The sequence below is a fragment of the Anas acuta genome, chromosome 36 (assembly GCF_963932015.1).
Source record: "Anas acuta chromosome 36, bAnaAcu1.1, whole genome shotgun sequence".
In the NCBI taxonomy this organism is placed as follows: Eukaryota; Metazoa; Chordata; class Aves; order Anseriformes; family Anatidae; genus Anas; species Anas acuta.
The window spans coordinates 196,703-219,079 of NC_089014.1; the positions used below are offsets into that span (position 1 = coordinate 196,703).

Consider the following 22,377-nt stretch of genomic DNA (forward strand, 5'->3'; position numbering starts at 1 on the left):
TGGGGTGCTGGAAGGTCAACCGCCCCGAGACAAGGAGGGGGAGGCGGAGGAGTTGGTGGGGCCCATAATTACGGGCCTCATTAACAATGACTGTGTTGATTGCTGCCGTGGCACTTGGCGTAATGATGTCGCCATTGCAACAGCGCGATGACGGGGCGAATCGTGCAGCTCCCAGCGCCGGGCAGAGGGGGTTGTGGAGACCCCCCCACCATGGTGCCGTAACCCCCAAAATTGCTTGGAGCTACCAGAAATACCCCCAAAAAACGTGTAGGGCTGCCATAACGACCCCAAAAATGTCTTGGAGCTACCATAAATCCCCTCAAGACATGTGCAGAGCTCCCATAAAGACCCCAAAAATGTCTTGGAGCTATGAGAACCTCCCCAGGAAATGTGTAGGGCTGCCATAATGACCCCAAAAATGGCTTGGAGCTACCAAAATGCCCCCAAGAAATGTGTAGGGCTGCCATAATGCACCAAAAAAATGGTTTGGAGCTACCAAAATGCCCCCAAGAAATGTGTAGGGCTGCTATAATGCACCAAAAAATGTTTTGGAGCTACCAAAATGCCCCCAAGATATGTGTAGGGCTGCTATAATGCCCCCCAAAATACTTTGGATCTATGAGAACCTCCCCAGGAAATGTGCAAGGCTACCATAGTAAGTCCCAAAATGTCTTGGAGATGCCATAAAGCCCCCAAGAAATGTGTAGGGCTGCCATAATGCATCCAAAAAATGGTTTGGAGCTACTATAAACGCCCCCCAAAATGTGTAGGGCTGCCATAATGCCTCCAGAATGGCTTGGAGCTGCCATAAACCCCCCAAAAAATATGCAGGGCTCTCATAATGACCCCCCAAAATGTCTTGGAGCTACCAGAACCTCCCCAGGAAATGTGTAGGACTGCCATAATGCCCCCCAAAATAATTTGGAGCTACTATAACCCCCCAAGAAATGTGTTAGGGCTGCCATAACACCCCCCAAAACGGTGCAGAGATACTTCAGTGCCACCCCCAAAAAATGCATAGCCCCACAAAACCACCGCCGTGGTCCCAACGCTTCTGCCCCCCCCCCGCAGTGGCCACGTCGATGGAGGTGCAAGCCATGGTGGCCCCCCGGCCATGGGACCGAGTGAAGCTGTTGGGAGCCTTGGTCTTGGTGGCGTCCATGGGTGAGTGCAAGGGTGAAGGATCTGGCTAACGTTGCACACGCGTGTGGAGGTGCTGACACGTGTCTTCTCGCCCCCGTCATGCCTTGCAGTGTCCTCGGTGGCAGGTGACACGCGCGTGGTGGGCGGCATGGACTGCGAGCCCCACTCGCAGCCCTGGCAGGTGGCCATCCTCGACATGTACAAGCTCTACTGCGGCGGCGTCCTGGTGGCCAGGCAATGGGTGGTGACGGCGGCCCACTGCACCACGCCGGGGTAAGGGCGTCGTCACGCGTGTCATGTGTGTCACACGTGTGCTGTGTCCCCTGGGTCATGAGCGTGCCGTGGTCACCATGGTCTATGTATGTGCTGTGTCATGGTCTTGTAGTCCCATGTATTGGCATGGCCATGATGTGGTCTACATGGGTTCTAGACATGCCATGACCAATGTATGCCATGGTTGCACCATATTCACGGACTACGTCATGTCCCACACATGTTCTTGCCATGACATGACCAACGCATGCCATGGTTGCACCATGGTTTCCATTTTCATGAGCCATGTCATGTCCCACGCATGTCTTGGCCATGCTATGGCCAACGCATGCCATGGTTGCACCATGGTCTTGATGTTCATGGGCTACGTCATGTCCCACACATGTTCTTGCCATGACATGACCAACGCGTGCCATGGTTGCACCATGGTTTCCATTTTCATGAGCCATGTCATGTTCCACACATGTCTTGGCCATGCCATGACCAACACGTGCCATGGTTGCACCATGGTCTTGATGTTCATGGGCTACGTCATGTCCCACACATGTTCTTGCCATGACATGACTAACGCATGCCATGGTTGCACCATGGTTTCCATTTTCATGAGCCATGTCATGTCCCATGCATGTCTTGGCCATGCCATGGCCAACGCATGTCATGGTTGCACCAAGGTGTCCATGTTCATGGACCATGTCATGTCCCATGCATGTCTTGGCCATGCCATGACCAATGTGTGCCGTGGTTGCACCAAGGTGTCCATGTTCATGGACGACATCATGTCCCACGCATGTGTTGGCCATGCCATGACCAACACATGCCATGGTTGCACCATGATCTTGATGTTCATGGGCTACGTCATGTCCCACACATGTTCTTGCCATGACATGACCAACGTGTGCCATGGTTGCACCATGGTTTCCATTTTCATGAGCCATGTCATGTTCCACACATGTCTTGGCCATGCTATGGCCAACGCGTGCCATGGTTGCACCATGATCTTGATGTTCATGGGCTACGTCATGTCCCACACATGTTCTTGCCATGACATGACCAACGTGTGCCATGGTTGCACCATGGTTTCCATTTTCATGAGCCATGTCATGTCCCATGCATGTCTTGGCCATGCCATGACCAACTTATGTCATGGTTACACCATGATCCCCATGTTCATGGACCACATCTTGTCCTACATGTCTTGGCCATGCCACGGCCAACACGTGTCATGACTGCACCAAGATCTCCATGTTCATGGTCCACGCCATGTTCCATGCATGCCATGACCAGCGCACGCCCTAGCCATGCTGCAGTCCTTGCCCCACAAGATCTACGGCCACACCGTGGTCTCCAAGCCCCACACAAGTGGCCGCGTTCCCCGTGTCCTGGCCACCTCGCCACCCGTCCCACGCGTGTCCCTTGGGTGCTGCAGGATCACCACCATCCGCCTGGGCAAGCACAACCTCTTCACGCGGGAATGGGGCGAGGAGCGGAAGATGGTGCAGAAGCTGGTGCCTCACCCCAACTACAACCCCAGCACCAAGGACAACGACATCATGCTGATCAAGCTCCTGACGCCCGTCACCCTCACCGAGAGGATCCAGCCCGTCCCCGTGGCCTCCTGCCCCCCAGTGCCTGGCACCAGCTGCACCACGTCGGGTTGGGGGGCCACCACCTCCCCAGAAGGTACCCAGTGCCGACAGCCCCTCCTGGATGCCCGGGTCCCCTCCTGGGCATCTGGGTTCTCTCCTTGGCACTTTGGTCCTCTCCTGAACAGCCAAGTGTCCTCTTGGACACCTGGGTCCTCTCCTGGACACCCAGGTCCTCTCCTGGACATCTGGGTGGTCCCCTGGACACCTGGGTCCTCTTCTGGACTCCTGGGTCCTCTCCTAAAAAATAGGAACAAAACAGGGCAGCAGAGGAGGAACAGGAAGGAAATAACACAAAATCAAGTTAAATTAAAATAATAATAATAAAAAATAATAATTTAAAAAAAAAAAAAAAAAACAATTAAAAGAAACCAGAGGGAAAAGCCTAAAAGCACCTAAAATCCTGTAAAACGAGTAGTGGGTTAAATGAGAAGCAAACAGGATCAGATATGATCAAGGGACAAAAGGAAATAAGGCAAAGAAAGGGGAGAAAAGTTAAAATAAAGGCAAATAAATTAAATGAAGGGGAAATTAAATTAAATGAAGGAAAATGAGTTAAGTAGAACAGAAGGGAGAGACTAAAACTACTTTTTTTTTAATTAAAAAAAAGGAAAGAAAAAAAAAAGTAGGTGGAATAAGATGGAGTGAAACAAAAGAGAAACACCCCAAAATTAAGTTAGAGGAAACACAGGGAAAACGTAAAACTAATTTAAGAGAAGACACCAAATCATGGTGGAAAAAAGGGATGGATTGGGCAAGTCCTGGTTCCCCAACCTCTGAAACTTCTGGTTTCAAATCAGACCTTTTTGGGGTAGAAATCCCTTATTTTTGGCGTTCCTCTCTGGAAATTTGGAATCTGGAACAGTCCCAAACAGCACACTTTCCACCCCAAAACAGTCTGGAGGAGCCACCTCCGCGTGAGACCCCGGGGGAGGCGCAACGCCCTCTTCCCCAGGACGGGGGAGTCGGCGCTGGGAGTTCGGGGGGGGCAAATTTCTGCCGGTTCCCCGGGTCGATTGCTCTGGTTTCTTTCTCCCCTCCCCTCCGTTTCCCATCTCAGTCTCTTACCCGGACGTCTTGCAGTGCGTCACCGTCACCATCTTCTCCACGGCTGAGTGCAAGCGGTTATACCCCGGCTCCATCACCGAGAACATGATATGCGCCGGGAGCCTCCAAGGCGGTAGGGATTCCTGCCAGGTACGGCCACGACGTCCTCCTTCCACCGCTGCCACCAGGGGTTGTCCACAAGGCAGACCAAGGGGACACGTCCCCCGGTCACCACCATGGGGTTGGTGGTCTTCACAGTGGCTCAGGAACCCAACCAGGGTTGGCCAAGATGAGTTAGGCAAGGCAGCGATGTTCTCAACCCAACCAGGGTTGGCCAAAACGTTTCGAAAGGGTTGGCCAAAAAGTGTTCAACCAGGGTTGGCCAAAATGTTGGCCAAAAAGTGTTCAACCAGTTGGGGGCCGGACCAACCAACGGCAGTTGGACAAGGCAGGGAGTTCTTCAGGCCAACAAGGATTGGTCAAAGCAAGAGTAATTGGGAAAATCAAGGGTAATTGGGCAAAAAAGTGTAATTGGCCAAAGCAAGTGTAATTGGGCAAAAAAAGTGTAATTGGCCAAAACGAGTGTAATTGGGCAAATCAAGTGTAATTGGGCAAATCAAGTGTAATTGGGCAAATCAAGTGTAATTGGGCAAAAAAAGTGTAATTGGCCAAAACGAGTGTAATTGGGCAAATCAAGAGTAATTGGCCAAAAAAAGTGTAATTGGCCAAAACGAGTGTAATTGAGCAAATCAAGTGTAATTGGGCAAATCAAGAGTAATTGGGCAAATCAAGTGTAATTGGCCAAAAAAAGTGTAATTGGGAAAATCAAGTGTAATTGGCCAAAAAAAGTGTAATTGGCCAAAAAAAGTGTAATTGGCAAATCAAGTGTAATTGGGCAAAGCAAGAGTAATTGGCCAAGTCAAGTGTAATTGGCCAAAATGAGAGTAATTGGGCAAATCAAGAGTAATTGGCCAAAGCAAGTGTAATTGGCCAAAATGAGAGTAATTGGACAAATCAAGAGTAATTGGCCAAAGCAAGTGGAGTTGGCCAAAACGAGAGTAATTGGGCAAATCAAGAGTAATTGGCCAAGTCAAGTGTAATTGGCCAAAATGAGTGTAATTGGGCAAATCAAGAGTAATTGGCCAAAGCAAGTGGAGTTGGCCAAAGCAAGTGTAATTAGCCAAAGTGAATGTTATTAGCCAAAGTGAATGTTATTAGCCAAAGCGAGAGTAATTAGCCAAAGTATAATTGGCCAACTCAACGATGGTTGGCCAACCCAGAGAGATTTGGACAAGCAGCCGTGGTGGTTGGCTGACCAGCGATGGTTAAAGAATCTGCTAAGTGGTTACGTCCCGGTGCAACGGTGGTGGAACTACTGGATAATTAGCCCGATGTCCTAGGTTGGTTGAACCAATGGTTTATCAGCCCGATAAAGGTTGGTCAAATAATTCGGAGGTCCGACTGGTCAAACTGGTGATGACTGGCCAGTTGGCCAAACCGGTGATGTCTGGCCAAGCCAACAATGGTTGGCCAACCCAACAATGGTTGGCCAACCATGAGAGGAGACCCAAGAGAACGAGGCCTGAGAGTGGTGGGCCAAGCAACGAGGAGTTGGCCAACCCAAAAAGCGTCGGGCGACGGCTGGCTCACGGCACCTCTTTCCGTAGGGTGACTCCGGGGGACCTCTGGTTTGCAACGGGACCCTCCAAGGCATCGTGTCCTGGGGCATGGAGAAATGCGGGCAGCCCAAGAGACCTGGTGTCTACACCAAGGTCTGCAGATACGCCCAGTGGATCCAGCAAACCATGAAGGACAACCAGTGACGCTCCAGCAACCTCCGAGCTCCCGAGGGAGGTCGGAGGGCCACGTCCAGGCTGCCGCCGCCGCTCGCCGGGGCAGGTCGCTGGGCCAACGGAGGCCGTGGCAAGGTTGTGGGTGCAGCCAGGGTGCCGCCTGGTGAAGCCAGCGAGAGGGTGGATGGGAAGGAACAAGAAATTAAAGCGTTGCGATGTTTGGTGGGAAATTTCGTCCTTTCAACCTGCCCCCTCAAGACAAACCCCAGGCCTGGCCTCTCCTCCCAGGGTCCTCCGCGGGGCCCGGTTTCCATTTATGGCTTCATTTTGAGGTCAGAGCCCTCCCGCCACCCCCCAAATTTGCAATTTTAGGTTGATTTGATTAAGACGGGCCCTGTTTCCCACACTCGTGCTCTCCCATCATCTCACGAGGACGAAGATGTGGCCTGGCCTTGCAATGGCCCCACGGACGTGGGACGCTGGTGGATGAGTCCTCCAACCCAAACGGCGTTGGCCAACCCAAAAAGAGTAACTAACCAATGATGGTTGCCCAATTTGAGGACTTTTGGCCATCCAACCATCTCCTATCCAATAGGAGACCCCCGGTGGGAATGAACAACACAAGGAGCACCAGCAGGGGACACCCAAGCCCACGAGGGGCACCCAAGGGCCCCAGTGATGGTTGGCCAACCCAAACCTAAGGCAGTTGGCCAATCGGATCGGTCGGGAGGATCACCCAAAAAATGATGCCTGGCCAACCCAGCGAGGGTTGGCCAATCCAACAAGGGTTTCCCAACTCAACGATGATGGTTGGTCAACCCAGTGTCTACCGGGTTCTTCTGGGGCTGGCGGCCACGGGTTTGTTTTGGCTGTGATGTTGCCCCCCCCCAAGTTCCTCCATCCCACCCCGCTTCTGCACGCCCTCAAGATTTTTCCATTGACCTTTTTTTCCAAAAAAAAAGTGTCCCAAGATGATGCCCGCAGGTTCCCGGGGGCTTTGTGGCCCCAAGGAACGTGTTGGCAGGGAAAACGGAGGAGGAAATGCAGGAAAAATGCTGAGGAGGCACCTGGAGAGGTTTTGGGTCCATGCGGGGGATGGGGCCACGTCAGCCTCACAATTTGGGTGGGCTCTCCCTAAGCCCCGCCCACCTCAAACTGGGGAAATGCCATTGGGTGGGCTCCCCCCAAGTCCCTCCCACCCCAAAACGGGGAAACGCCATTGGCCGGGCTCTCCCCAACTCCCACATCAATCGGGGGAAAGTTCCCAATTTCCGCCCACCTCAAATTGGAGAACCACCATTGGTCGGCCTCTTCCCAACTCCCACCCACCCCAAATTGGAGAACCACCATTGGTCGGGCTCTCCCCAACTCCCACCCACCCCAAATTGGAGAACCGCCATTGGTCGGGCTCTCCCCAAACCCCACCCACCCCAAATTGGAGAACCACCATTGGTCGGGCTCTCCCCAAACCCCACCCCTGCCCAATTTAGGGTCTCACCACCACCACCCCCATAACACCCCTAGGGACACGTAGACCCCCCCAAATCCCACAAAATCCCCCCAAATCCCCCATGGGTGGGCAACAGGGGGCGACCACGACCCCCCAGGAGACCCCACCACCCCCTCCCACACAAGGGGGTGCCACCTCCCCGCCGGGTGTGGGTGCCCCCCCCCCTGCGAACGCCCAAGGAGGGGGGGGGGGGGCGATGGTTAATTCCCCCTTAATAACACGCGGCACCACGCTGTTTTCCCCCGTGATTCCGGCCCCCGCCGCGAGGAAAATCGTTATTACTGTAATTAGCGTTAATGACGGGGGGGGCAATAATATTACTACAGCGGCCGCATCACGCCCAAGGTGTGTTCGTTGCCCGCCCCGGGCGGTTTCTCAGCCGCTGCGTCAGGGGGTGATTTGCTTAATCCGGATTAAATCCGGAGGAGGGGAAGAGCCAATCCCCTGCTCCGGGACCGCCCCCCCGAAAAATCGGGGTGCCCCAGTGCACCCCATAAATACTAGAGGGGATCTGAGGGTCTGGGACCCCGTTGATCAGCCCTATTAAGCCAAAGGATTTAGGGGTCCAGGACCCCCTTGCTTGGCCCTATTAGGCATTTAGGGGTCTGGACCCCCTTTCTCAGCCCCATTGATCCAGGGGATTTAGGGGTATGGGACCCCTAAGCTCAGCCCCATTTTTCCAGGGGATTTTGGGGCCCAGGACCCCCTTGCTCGGCCCTATTAGGTATTTAGGGGTCTGGACCCCCTTGCTCAGCCCCACTGATCCAGGAGACTTGGGGTCTGGGACCCCTAAATTCAGCCCCATTGATCGAGGGGATCCGAGGGTCTGGGACCCTGTTGACCAGCCCTATTAAGCCAGAGGATTTAGGGGTCCAGGACCCCCTTTCTTGGCCCTATTAGATATTTAGGGGTCTGGACCCCCTTGCTCAGTCCCATTGATCCAGGGGACTTGGGGTCTGGGACCCCTAAACTCAGCCCCACTGATCCAGGGGATTTGGGGGTCTAGGACCCCCTTGCTCGGCCCTATTAGGTATTTAGGGGTCTGGACCCCTTGCTCAGCCCCATTGATCCAAGGGATTTAGGGGTCCAGGACCCCTAAACTCAGCCCCATTATTGCAGGGGATTTTGGGGTCTGGGACCCCCTTTCTCAGCCCCATTGATCCAGGGGACTTGGGGTCTGGGACCCCTAAACTCAGCCCCATTGATCCAAGGGATTTAGGAGTCTAGGACTCCCTTGATCGGCCCTATTAGGTATTTAGGGGTCTGGACCCCCTTGCTCAGCCCCATTGATCCAGGGGACCTAGGGGTCCAGGACCCCTAAACTCAGCCCCATTATTGCAGAGAATTTAGGGGTCTGAAACACCCTTGCACAGCCCCATTTTGCAGAGAATTTAGGGATTCTGGCCCCCCTTACTCGGCCCTATTAGATATTTAGGGGTCTGGACCCCCTTGCTCAGCCCCATTGATCCAGGGGACTTGGGGTCTGGGACCCCTAAATTCAGCCCCATTGATCGAGGGGATGTGGGGGTCTGGGACCCCTAAACACAGCCCCATTGAGCCAAGGGATTTAGGGGTCCAGGACCTCCTTGCTCAGCCCTATTAGATATTTAGGGGTCTGTACCCCCTTGCTCAGCCCCATTGATCCAGGGGATTTTGGGGTCCAGGACCCCTTTGCTCAGCCCCATTGATCCAGCGAACTTGGGGGTCCAGGCCCCCTAAGCTCAGCCCCATTATTGCAGGGGATTTAGGGGTCTGGGACCCCTTTCTCAGCCCCATTTATCCAGGGAATTTTGGGGTCCAGGCCCCCCTTTCTCAGCCCCATTGATCCAGGGGATTTGGGGGTCCGGGACCCCCTTTCTCAGCCCCACAGCTCACCCCATAGCCACCACCGTGTCCCTTCGAGGGGGGGCCATGTGAACGTGGCACCTGCCTGGGGACGTCACCAAGCAAACATGGTGGGTGGGGGGGGGGGTGGGGGGGGGGGTGCTAATGAGCCCCCGTTAATAATTAACGCAAAGCCTTGATAGCCGGGGGCACCCAGCCCCCCGGCATCCGGCCCCCGGCCCCCCCCTCGTCATGGAGTCTCCTCGCCTCTTCCTCCTCCTCCTCTTCCTCCAGACGCTGGTGGCCCCCGGTGAGAGGCTGGGGGGGGTCCCAAGGATGGGGACTGGGGGGGTCCTGGGGGTCCCCAGGGTGGGAACTGGGGGGGTTGGGGGTCCCAAGGGTGGATATGGGGGTGGGGGGGGGGTCCCCAGGGTGGGGATGAGGGGTCCTGGGGGTCTTCAGGGTGGGGATGGGGGGGTCCCGAGGGTCTCAAGGATGGATGGGGGGGGGGGGTTCTGGGGGTCCTAAGGGGGGATATGGGAGGTCCTGGGGGTCCCCTGGGTGGATGGGGGGGGTCTTGGGGGTCCCCTGGGTGAGAATGGGGGGGTCCCGGGGGTCCCAAGGGGGTTATGAGGGTCCCTGGACGGGGGGGTCCCAAATTTGGGGATTGGGGGGGGGGTCCCAAATATGGGGATGTGGGGGGGGGGCTAAGTTTTGGAACTGGGGGGGTCCTGGGGGTCCCCATGGTGGGAATGGGGGTGCAGGGGGGGGTCCCAAGGGTGGATGTGGGGGAGCGAGGTGGACATTGGGGGGGGGGTCTAAAAAATAAGGGGGGGGGGTCCCGGTGTTGTGCCCCCCCCCCCATTTTAATGTGGGCGGTGCCAGCCTGGCCTCGGGATGAGCGGATCCTGGGGGGCAGCGAGTGCCCCCCCCTGGCCCACCCCGGCCTCGTCCTGCTCTTCTACTTCGACCAGCACCAGTGCGGGGGGGCCCTGATCAGCACCGAGTGGGTGCTCACGGCTGCCCACTGCCAGACCAGGTGGGGCACTGGGAGGCACTGGGAGGCACTGGGTGGGGTGCTAGGGGGGACTGGGGGCACTGGGAGGGGGGCTGGGGGGGACTAGGAGGCACTGGGAGGCACTGGGAGAGGCACTGGGGGGAACTGGGAGGCACTGGGAGGGGTGCTGGGGGAGACTGAGAGGTACTGGGAGGGTCTCTGGGGATATTGGGGTGGGAATGGAAGGGTTCTGGGGTCACTGGGAGTCACTGGGATGGACTCTGGGCACTACTGGGGGGGACTGGAGGGGGACTGAGGGCTACTGGAGGTGTTGGGAGGCATGGGTAGATGGACTGGGGGAACTGGTGGGGGGACTGGGGGTTACTGGGAGGCACTGGAGGCTACTGGAAAGCAATGGAGGGGGACTGGTGGTACTGGGAGGGGGACTGGAGGCTACTGGAAAGCAGTGGAGGGGGACTGGTGGTACTGGGAGGGGGACTGGGGATAGTGGGCAGCACTGGGAGCCACTGGGAGAGTAACTGGGGAGACTAGGTCCTACTGGGAAGCACTAGAAGGGGCACTGGGGGCACTGGGAGTCACTAGGAGGGGGACTGGGGCTACTGGGGGGTACCAGGATCACTGGGAGGGGGGACTGGGAGACACTGAAATGGGAACTGGGGACGCTGGGAGGCACTGGGAAGGGGCACTGGAGAGAACTGGGTGGGGAACTGGGAGCACTGGGTGGCACTGGGAGTCACTGGGAGCCCTACTCAGCACCCAGTGCATGTTCATGGCTGCCCACTGCTAGGCAGTTCTGGGAAATGCTGGGAGGGGAACTGGGAAAGACTGGGAGGAACTGGGAAACACTGGGAGGAACTGGGAAGCACTGGGAGGAACTGGGAGGGGAACCCAGAAGTACTGGGAGGGGAACTGGGAAGAGAACTGGGTCACCTCCACCTGCGCCCTGCCCCATCCCTCTTGTCCCTCTTGTCCCCGTGTCTCCTTGGCCACGTCCCCCCACGTTGGTGTCCCCCCATGACCACGTCCTCCGTGTCCCCGTCCCTCCCACCTCCATCTCTCCATGGCCACGTCCCCAAGGTCCACGTCCCTCCATGACCCCGTCCCCATGACCCTGTCCCCACGACCACGTCCCCATGACCATGTCCCCATGACCCTGTCCCCATGACCACATCCCTCCATGTCCATCCACGTCCCTCTATGACCACGTCCTTCAGTGTCCATGTCCCCATGACCATGTCCCTCAGTGTCCGTGTCCATCCCCGTCCTTCCATGACTATGTCCCTCTATGACCACGTCTACCATGTCCATGTCCCCATGACCACGTCCCCATGACCGCGTCCCTCCATGACCACGTTCCCCATGTTCCCATCTCTCCCATCTTCATCTCTCTATGTCCAAGTCCCCAAGGTCCATGTCCTTCCATGACCACATCTCCCATGTCCATGTCCCTCCATGACCACGTCCCCATGACCATGTCCCCATGACCACGTCCCCATGACCACGTCCCCATGACCACATCTACCATGTCCATGTCCCCATGACCACGTCCCTCCATGACCACATCCCTATGTCCACGTCTCCCATAACCATGTCCCCATGACCACGTCCCCCATGACCACGTCCCCCATGACCACGTCCCTCCATGTCCATCCACGTCCTTCCATGACCATGTCCCTCCATGACCACATTCCCCATGACCATGTCCCCATGACCACATCTCTGCATGTCCATGTCCCTCAACGTCCACATCTCACCATCTCACCACTCCCATGTCCATGTCCCCCATGACCACGTCCCTCCATAACCACGTTCCCCACGTTTCCATCTCTCCCATCTTCATCTCTCCATGTCCAAGTCCCCAAGGTCCACGTCCCTCAATGACCACATCCCAAGACCACGTCATTCCATGTCTATCCATGTCCTTCCATGACCACGTCCTTCTATGACCACGTCCTTCTATGACCACGTCTCCCATGACCACGTCCCTCCATGACCACGTTCCCCACGTTTCCATCTCTCCCATCTCCATCTCTCTATGTCCACGTCCCCATGACCACATCCCTCCATAACCACATCCCCCATGACCACATCCCTCCATGACCACATCCCCATGACCACATCCCCATGACCATGTTCCCTCCATGTCCATCCAGGTCCTTCCATGACTACATCCCCCGATGACCACATCCCCATGACCACATCCCCCATGACCACGTCCCCCACCCCTCCAACCATGCCATCCCACCTCCCCGCGGCCACGTCCCTCACGTGTCCCCTTGTCCCCAAGCAACATCCAGGTGCGGGCGGGGTCCCACAGCTTGGAGGCCCTGACGGGACATGAGCAGTACGCAGTGGCCACGAAGGTGGTGGTCCACCCTGGCTTCAGAGACAAGGAGGGGGACGGCAGCTACGCCGATGACCTGATGCTGCTGCGCATTCATCCCGCCCTGACCGTCACGCCCTTCGTCCAGCCCCTGACCCTGCCCAGCGCCCCCCCGGCCCCCGGCACCAACTGCACCGTCATGGGCTGGGGGACCACCACCAGCCCCGAGGGTACGGGGCACCCAGGGGGGTCCTTGGGATGGGGATCTCAACCAGCGTTGGGTTGGGTTGGGTTGGGTTGGGTTGGGTTGGGTTGGGTTGGGTTGGGTTGGGTTGGGTTGGGTTGGGTTGGGTTGGGGGTGTCTCTGGAAGGAAAGGACCCAGGTGTCCAGGGTTGGGCGAGGACCTAGGTGTCCATGGGGTGGACATCTCAACCAGAGTTGGATTGGATTGGGTTGGGTTGGGTTGGGTTGGGTTGCGTTGGTGGTATCTCTGCACGGAAGGGACCCAGGTGTCCATGGGATGGTCATCTCAACCAGCTTTGGGTTGGGTTGGGTTGGGTTGAATTGGGTTGGGTTGGGTTGGTGGTATCTGGAAGGAAGGGACCCAGGTGTCCAGGGTTGGGTGAGGACCCAGGTGTCCATGGGATGGACATCTCAACCAGCTTTGGGTTGGGTTGGGTTGGGTTGGGTTTGGCTGGATTGGGTTGGGTTGGGTTGGGTTGGGTTGGGTTGGGTTGGGTTGGGTTGGTGGTATCTGGAAGGAAGGGACCCAGGTGTCCATGGGTTCAGTTGGAGGCACCTAGGAAGAGAAGGGACCCAAGAGTCCATGGGATGGACATCTCAACCAACATTGGGTTGGGTTGGGTTGGGTTGGGTTGGGTTGGGTTGGGTTGGGTTGGGTTGGGTTGGGTTGGGTTGGGTTGGGTTGGTGGTGTCTCTGCAAGGATGGGACCCAGGTGTCCATGGGGTGGACATCTCAACCAGCTTTGGGTTGGGTTGGGTTGGGTTGGGTTGGGGGTGTCTCTTCAAGGACGGGACCCAGGTGTCCATGGGGTGGACATTTCAACCAGCTTTGGGTTCAGTTGGAGGCATCTAGGAAGAGAAGGGACCCAAGAGTCCATGGGATGGACATCTCAACCAGTGTTGTGTTGGGTTGGGTTGAGTTGGGTTGGGTTGGGTTGGGTTGCCTTGGTGGTATCTCTGCACGGAAGGGACCCAGGTGTCCATGGGGTGGACATCTAAACCAGCTTTGGGTTGGGTTGGAGGCATCTAGGAAGAGAAGGGACCCAAGAGTCCATGGGATGGACATCTCAACCAACATTGGGTTGGGTTGGGTTGGGTTGGGTTGAGTTGGGTTGGGTTGGGTTGGGTTGGGTTGGGTTGGGGGTGTCTCTGGAAGGAAAGGACCCAGGTGTCCAGGGTTGGGTGAGGACCTAGGTGTCCATGGGATGGACATCTCAACCAGCTTTGGGTTGGGTTGGGTTTGGCTGGGTTGGGTTGGGTTGAGTTGGGTTGGGTTGGGTTGGGTTGGGTGGAGGCATCTCCCCAGAGAAGGGACTCAGGTGTCCCTTCAGCCCCTGTTGGACACGAGTGTCCTCCCCCCCCCAGTGACCTACCCCGACACCCCCCAGTGCGTCAACGTCACCGTGGTGAGTAACAGGCGGTGCCAGGAGGTCTACGGCAGCAAAGTCACCGAGAACATGCTGTGCGCCGGCGTGGCCGCGGGGGGCAAGGACTCCTGCCAGGTGCGTCTGGTCACCCGTGTCCCCTGGCCATGGGGACCTGCCCGTGTCCCCATATCCTAAAACCATGTCCCAGTGTCCTACAGCCACATCTCCATGTCCCATCACCATGTCCCTATGTCCCAAAGTGTGTCCCCATGTCCTACAAACATGTCCCCATGTCCTACAGCCACGTCTCCATGTCCCATCACATCTCCATGTCCCATCACCCCATCCCCACGTCCCATCACCATGTCCCCATGTCCCAAAGTGTGTCCCCATGTCCTACAACCATGTCTCCATGTCCCATCACCACGACCCCATGTCCCAAAGTGTGTCTCCATGTCCTACAACCACGTCTCCCTGTCCCATCTCCACATCCCCATGTCCTACAACCATGTCTCCATGTCCCATCACCACGTCCCCATGTCCCATCACCACATCTCCATGTCCCATCACCCCATCCCCGTGTCTCAAACTGTGTCCCCATGTCCTACAGCCACGTCTCCGTGTCCCATCACAACGTCCCCATGTCCCATCACCTCATCTTCACATCCTACAGACAGATCTCCATGTCCTTCAGCCACGTCTCCATGTCCCATCACCACGTCCCCATGTCCCATCACCATGTCCCTATGTCCTACAGCCACATCTCCATGTCCCGTTACCCTATTTCCATGCCCCCATCCCCATGTCCCCATGTCCCATCACCCCATGTCCCCATGTCCCATCACCCCGACCTACATCCCACGTCCCAGGGATGTCCTCCATCAGCTGTGTCCCCCCGTCCTGTCATCTTGTCCCCACACCCCGTGGCCGTGTCCCCGTGTCCCGTGGTCATTTCTCCGTGTCCTACAACCTCATCGACTTGTCCCATGATCCCGTCCCCCTGATCTTTGAGATGTCCCCGTGTCCCCTTGCCACAACCCCATACCCACGCCCCACAACCACCTCCTGCCCCACAACCACGTCTCTTTGTGGGTCCACCTCGCTTTGGTTGGACCCACACCGTTGTCTCCAAGACCAGTTGTCCCCCTCCCCGGTGGCCAAGTGTCCCCCCCTGTCTGGGGGCCATGGACCGGGTCCCGTCACGGCCCCTTTTGTCCCCAGGGTGACTCGGGGGGACCCCTGATATGCAACGGGGTGCTGCAAGGCATCGTCTCCTGGGGTGACCACCCCTGCGGGCAGGCGGGGAAGCCAGGGGTCTACAGCCTGGTCTACAACTACCTCGACTGGATCCAGGAGACCATGGCAGAGAACTGAGGGCTCCTGGTCCCACCACGGACCCAGCGACACCACCACGGACCCAAAAAAGCCATCATGGACCCAAAAAAACCACCACGGACCCAAAAAACCCATCACGGACCCAAAAAACCCACCACGGACCCAAAAAAAACCATCACGGACCCACCAAACCCACCACGGACCCAACATGGGTAAGCTGAAGCCACCAAGAAAGGATCAACGCCATGGCAGATCCACCAACACTGTCGTGGGTGTATCGACACCCCTCCAAAAATTGACCCCACTATGGTTGGGTTGATCCCATCAAGGACCAGTGAACCCCATCGTGGTCTTAACCCCATCAAGGACCAAATCCCATCATGGACTCACCCCATCATGGTTGGGTTAACCCCATCAAGTACCAATGAACCCCAAAGTGGACTTACCCCATCATGGTTGGGTTGATCCCATCAAGAATCAATGAACCCCATCATGGTCTTAACCCCATTTTGGACTCATCCCATCATGGACTCCATCATGGTTGGGTTGACGTCATCAAGGACCAAATATCATCATGGTCTCACCCCATCATGGTTGGGTTGATCCCACCAAGAACCAATGAACCTCATCATGGTCTTAACCCCATCATGGACTCCATCACGGTTGGGTTGACCTCATCAAGGACCAAACCCCATCATGGACTCGCCCCATCATGGTTGGGCTGATCCCATCAAGAACCAATGATCCTCACCATAGACTCCATCATGGCTCAGTTGACTTCGTCAAGGACCAATGAACCCCATCATGAACTCCATCATGGTTGGGTTGATCCCACCAAGAGCTAATGAACCCAATCATTGTCTCCATCATGGTTGGGTTGATCCCATCAAGGACCAATGAACCTCATCATGGTCTTAACCCCATCATGGACTCCATCATGGTTGGGTTGACCCCATCAAGGACCAAATCCCATCATGGTCTCACCCCATCACGGTTGGGTTGATCCCACCAAGAACCAATGAACTCAATCATGAACTCCATCATGGTTGGGTTGCCCCCATCAAGGACCAATGAATGCTGCCATCTCCAACCAACCCCACCACAGAACCCACCGTGGTTGGATTCCCCCCACCATGGACCTCTCCACCACCAGGTTGACCCCATCACGGGCAGGTTGGCTCTACCGTGGTCTTTACTGACCTTCTAGCCCAACACGGACCCCACCACGCTTGGACTGACCCCGTCGTGATGGGCTTGAGCCCACCATGGATGGACCAACCCCCAGTATGGATGGACCAACATCAGCGTGGATGGAGTGACATCATCATGGATGGAGTGACATCATCATGGATGGAGTGACATCATGGATGGACCAACCCCACCACGCCCCCCCCAGAACGTCCAACCCAGGTCCACCTCCCCCCAATAAACCTCCTGCATCTCCATGGCCGCATTCACGTTCCTCCAGGGGAAACGGAGCTCAATTTGGGGGCAAAATGGGTAAAAAATGAGGGGAAGGTGGGTAAAATGAAGCCCAAGGGGAGAGGGGAAGAGTGTGAATGTGATGAAAATTGGGGAAAAAAAGGGTTAAATCAGAAGGAAGCAGGGGGGAAGAGGTGGGGAAGTGTGGGTGAAATTGGGGAAAAGGGGGAAAATTGGGGGAGAATAGGGAAATGTGGGAAAAATTGAGCAAATGTAGGCTAAACAAGGCAAGAGTAGGGTAAACTGGGCAAAAGTGGGCAAAATTGAGCAATGTTTGTTGGAATTGGATAGAAATGGGCAAATTGAGCAACAATTGGTAAAATTGAGACAAAATGGGCCAAAGTTGGACAGAAATGGGTAAAATGGGCTAAGATGAGCAAAAGGCAAAAGTGAGCAAAAGCAGGCAGAAAAGTGGGTGAAACTAGGTAGAACTGGGCAATGATGAGAAAAATTGGGTAGAAGTGAACTAAATTGAACCAAAGAGGGGTAAATTAGGCAAAGGCAAGATGAAAAGTGGGTGAAATTGGGTATAAAAGGGCAACATTATGAAAAATAAGCAAAAGTCAGTCAAAAACAAGTGGAAAAGTGAGTGAAATTGGACAGAACTGGGCAAAGATGGGTGAAATTGTTTAAAAGAGGGCTTAGGTTAGGCAGAAGTGGGAAAAAAAATAAATAAATAATAAGAAGAAGAAGAAGAAGATTAAAAAAAAAAAAAAAAAAAAAAAAAAAAACAGGCAAAAGCAATGGGAAAGATGAGTGAAATTGGGTGAAGATTGGTGAAATTGGGTGAAAGTGACCCAAGATGGGCAGAAATGCACAAAAGGCGGACAAAAGTAAGTGGAAAAGTGAGTGAAATTGGGCAGAACTGGGCAAAGTGGTGAAATTCTTTAAAAGAAAGGTTTAGATTAGGCAGAAATGGGAAAAAGCAAATGGGAAAATGAGTGAAATTGGGTGAAAATTGGTGAAATTGGGTAAAAGTGAACCAAATTGGGCAGAACTGGGCAAAGTGGTGAAATTTTTCAAAAGAAGGGAAGAACTGGGAAAAGTGGTGAAATTCTTCAAAAGAAGGGTTAGATTGGGCAGAAATGGGAAAAAGTCAGGCAAAAGCAAGTAGAAAAATTAGTGAAGTTGGGAAGAACTGGGAAAAATGGTGAAATTCTTTAAAAGAATGGTAGTATCAGGCAGAAACGGACAAAAGGCAGGCAAAAGCGGAAAAATGAGTGAAATTGGGCAGAACTGGGCAAAGCGGTGAATTTTTTTAAAAGAGGACTTAGATTAGGCAGAAACGGGCAAAAATCAGGCAAAACTGACCCGAAGTGCTCCAAATTGGGCTGAAACATGCAAAAATGGGCAAAATCAAGGGGAAGGGAGGCCCAACTGTGTCGGGGACCCCCTGTCAGTGCCCTGGTCCTGATCCCAGAGCACCCCACGAGGCGTCGGGGTGCTCCGGCCGAGTCAGCGCGGAGGCAGGGCCGTGAGTCACGGGGCGCGTCGCCGCCCGCGTCGGCGGGGTAATTAGGGCAGATAACGAGGCCGGAGGGGAAGGGAGGCCGGGGGAACGGGAGGCCGAGGCCGCCGCGTGCTGGGATGGGCGGAGGAACCGGGGCTGAGCCCTGGGAGGGCGCCCGGGCGTCCTGGCACCCGCGGGTGCCGCGCTCCGCCCTGGGCGCGGGCAGGGCACCCGGCGTCTCCCACTGCCACCACCCCGTCCAGTTTAACTGGGGGGGCGGAGGAGACTGGGTGCAACTGGGAGAGAAGGGAGCGTGGGTTCCCACGGCAACCTCGTCCCCGGGGAGCTTATGGGGTGGTGCTGGGGGTGTCTATGGGGTTGGGTCTCCAAGGAGAATCTGGGGTGTCATGGGGTCACCTTGGAGCATCTGGGGGTGCTATGGGGTCACCTGGGTCCCCAAGGAGCATCTGGGGTTCCATGGGGTCACCTTGGAACATCTGGGGTGCCATGGGGTCACCTGGGTCCTCTTGGAACATCTGGGGTGCCATGGGGTCACCTGGGTCCCCAAGGAGCATCTGGGGTGCCATGGGGTCCTCTTGGAGCATCTGGGGTGCCATGGGGTCACCTGGGTCCCCAAGGGGCATCTCGGGTGCCATGGGGTCCTCTTGGAGCATCTGGGGTGCCATGGGGTCACCTGGGTCCCCAAGGGGCATCTCGGGTGCCATGGGGTCACCTTGGAGGATTTGGGGTGCTATGGGGTCACCTGGGTCTCCAAGGAGAATCTGGGGTGCCATGGGGTCACCTTGGAGCATCTGGGGTGCCATGGGGTCACTTGGGTCCCCAAGGGGCATCTGGGGTGCCATGGGGTCACCTTGGAGCATCTGGGGTGTCATGGGGTCACCTGGGTCCTCTTGGAGGATTTGGGGTGCCATGGAGCCATCTTGGAGCATCTGGGGTGCTATGAGGTCACTTGGGTCCCCAAGGGGCATCTGGGGTGCCATGGGGTCACCTTGGAGCATCTGGGGTGCCATGGGGTCACCTGGGTCACCTTGGAGCATCTGGGGTGCCATGGGGTCACCTGGGTCCTCTTGGAGGATTTGGGGTGCCATGGGGCCACCTTGGACCCCTTGAAGTAACTGGGGTGCCATGGGGTCATCTGGGCAACCTTGGAGGATTTGGGGTGCCATGGGGTCACCTGGGTCCCCTTGGAGGGTTTGGGGTGCCATGGGGTGACCTGGGTCCCCTTGGAGGATTTGGGGTGCCATGGGGGCCCCCTAGTCCTTGTTCCATCCCTGGCTGCATCCCAGCACCCCTCGCCCTGTCCCCCATTGTGTGACCCCCTCCCTCTTTTTACCGAATCCTCCATGGGCCGTTGACTCCCTCCACCCATCCCTCCCTCCCTCCTTCCTCCATCCCATCCCTCCTTCCATTCTCCAGCTCACCCTTCCGTTGCATCCTCCATCCTGACCTTACAGCCTTCTTCCATCCCGTCCCGTCCCGTACAGTCCCATCCCATCATCTCCATCCCATCCCATCCTCCATCTATCCTTCATCTGATCCCATCCTTCACCATCCCTTCCTATCCCATCTCATCTCATCCCATCTCATCCCATCCTCCATCACATCCCATCCTTTATCCCATCCCATCCCACCATCTCCATCCCATCCCATCCTCCATCCTCCTTCCCATCCCATCATCTCCATCCCATGCCATTCCCTTCTCCATCTTCCATCCCATCCTCTATCCCATCCCATCCCATCCTCCACCCATCCCATTCCATCCCATCCTATCCCATCATATCCCCATCCCATCATCTCCATCCCATCCCATCATCTCCACCCCACCCCACCCTATCCTCTCCATCCCATCCCAATCCCATCCCACCATCTCCATCCCATCCCATCCCATCCTCCAGTGCATCCCATCCTCCATCCCATCATTTCCATCCCATCCCATTATCTCCATCCCATCCCATCCCCCCTCCATCTCCCATCCCAACCCATCCCATCCCATCATCTCCATCCCACCCCACCCCATCCTCTCCATCCCATCCCCTCCTCCATCTTCCATCCCATCCCATCCTCCAGTGCATCCCATCCTCCATCCTCCTTCCCATCCTATCATCTCCATCCCATCCCCCCTCCATCTTCCATCCCAACCCATCCCATCCCATCTCCATCCCATCCCACCATCTCCATCCCATCCTCCATCCTCCAATCCGATCCCATCCCATCATCTCCATCCCACCCCACCCCATCCTCTCCATCCCATCCCATCCCCCATCTATCTTCCATCCCAAACCATTCCATCCCCATCCCCATCCCATCTCCATCCCATCCCCATCCCATCATCTCCATCCCATCCTCCACCCATCCTCCACCCCACCCCATCCTCTCCATCCCACCCCATCCCATCCTCTATCTTCCATCCCATCCCATCATCTCCATCCCATCCCATCCCATCCCCATCCCATCCCATCCCCCCCTCCATCTTCCATCCCATCCCATCATCTCCATCCCATCCCATCCCATCCCCATCCCATCCCATCCCCCCCTCCATCTTCCATCCCATCCCATCATCTCCATCCCATCCCATCCCATCCCCATCCCATCCCATCCCCCCCTCCATCTTCCATCCCATCCCATCATCTCCATCCCATCCCATCCCATCCTCCACCCTCCATCCCATCCCATCCCATCCCATCCCATCCCATCCCATCCCCTCCTCCATCCTCCTTCCCATCCCATCCCATCCCATCATCTCCATCCCATCCCATCCCCACCCCATCCCACCCCATCCCACCCCATCCTCCACCCTCCATCCCATCCCATCCTCCATCCACCCTCCACCCATCCTCCATCCCATCCCATCCCTCCCTGGCCCCAGGCACCCCGGGGTGGGCGGTCCCAGCCCCTCCCGGCCCAGGCACAAAACGGGGCCACCCCGCCCCGCCCCCGCCAAAAGCGGGCACGGACCCGCACGGGGAGGGACAGGCGGGGACGACGCGCGGCGGACATGAGGTGGGGGACACAGCAACACGGGGGGGGGGGGAAGGGAATTGGGGGGGGGGCATGGGGGAGGGGGTGGAGAGAGGGATGGAGGGATGGGGAGAGGGGTGGAGGAGGATGGAGGGACGGGGAGAGGGGTGGGGGATGGAGAGAGGGGTGGGGGGATGTGGAGAGGGGATGGAGAGAGGGGTAGGGAGAGGGGTGGGGGGATGGAGAGAGGGGTGGAGGAGGGATGGAGGGATAGGAGAGGGGTAGGGAGAGGGATGGAGGGGTGGAGGATGGATGGAGGGATGGAGAGAGGGGTGGAGGGGTGGGCAGAGAGGTAGGGAGAGGGATGAAGGGGGATGGAGGGAGGATGGAAGGATGGAGAGGGGGATGGAGAGAGGGACTGAGGGGTGGAGAGAGGGACAGAGGGAGGGATGGAGGGATGGGCAGAGGGATGAAGAGAGGAAGAGAGGGATGGGAAGAGGGGTAGAGAGGGATGGAGGAGGGGTGGGGGGATGGAGAGAGGGATGGAGGGGGGATGGAGGGATGGAGAGAGGGAAGGAGGGATGGAGGGATGGGGAGAGGGGTGGGGGGATGGGGAGAGGGGTAGAGAGAGGGATGGAGGGGTGGAGGATGGATGGAGAGAGAGGTGGAGGTGTGGGCAGAGGGTAGAGAGAGGGATGGAGAAGTGGAGGAGGGATGGAAGGATGGAGAGAGGGATGGAGGAGGGGTGGAGGGATGGGGAGAGGGGTAGGGAGAGGGATGGAGAGGGGGACAGGGGTAGGGAGAGGGATGGAGGGGTGGAGGGGTGGAGGGGGAATGGAGAGAGGGATGGACGCATGAACAGAGGAGTGGAGGGGGATGGAGGGGTGGAGAGAGGGGTGGAGGAGGGATGGAGAGATGGAGAGAGGGATGGAGGGGTGGACAGAGG

The 22,377-nt window shown here is 56.7% G+C and overlaps 1 protein-coding gene across 1 annotated transcript; it reads left to right on the forward strand.

Annotated features, from left to right (window-relative positions):
- Positions 1-125: 125 nt before the first annotated feature.
- LOC137846657 (uncharacterized) lies at positions 126-14,412 on the forward strand. Its single transcript, XM_068664666.1, has 7 exons — positions 126-190; positions 1,183-1,416; positions 2,843-3,131; positions 4,143-4,256; positions 5,774-5,925; positions 12,539-12,804; positions 14,013-14,412. The coding sequence occupies exons 1-7, from the start codon at positions 126-128 to the stop codon at positions 14,378-14,380; spliced, it is 1,488 nt and encodes a 495-aa protein (XP_068520767.1). The 3' UTR covers positions 14,381-14,412.
- The last annotated feature ends 7,965 nt before the right edge of the window (positions 14,413-22,377 follow it).

Coding starts and splice junctions, on each gene's coding strand:
- LOC137846657 (XM_068664666.1), top strand. CDS start 126: ATGTCGCCATTGCAACAGCGCGATGACGGGGCGAATCGTGCAGCTCCC. Junction 1,417..2,842: donor GCCCACTGCACCACGCCGGG/GTAAGGGCGTCG, acceptor TGGGTGCTGCAG/GATCACCACCATCCGCCTGG. Junction 5,926..12,538: donor CAAACCATGAAGGACAACCA/GTGACGCTCCAG, acceptor CTTGTCCCCAAG/CAACATCCAGGTGCGGGCGG.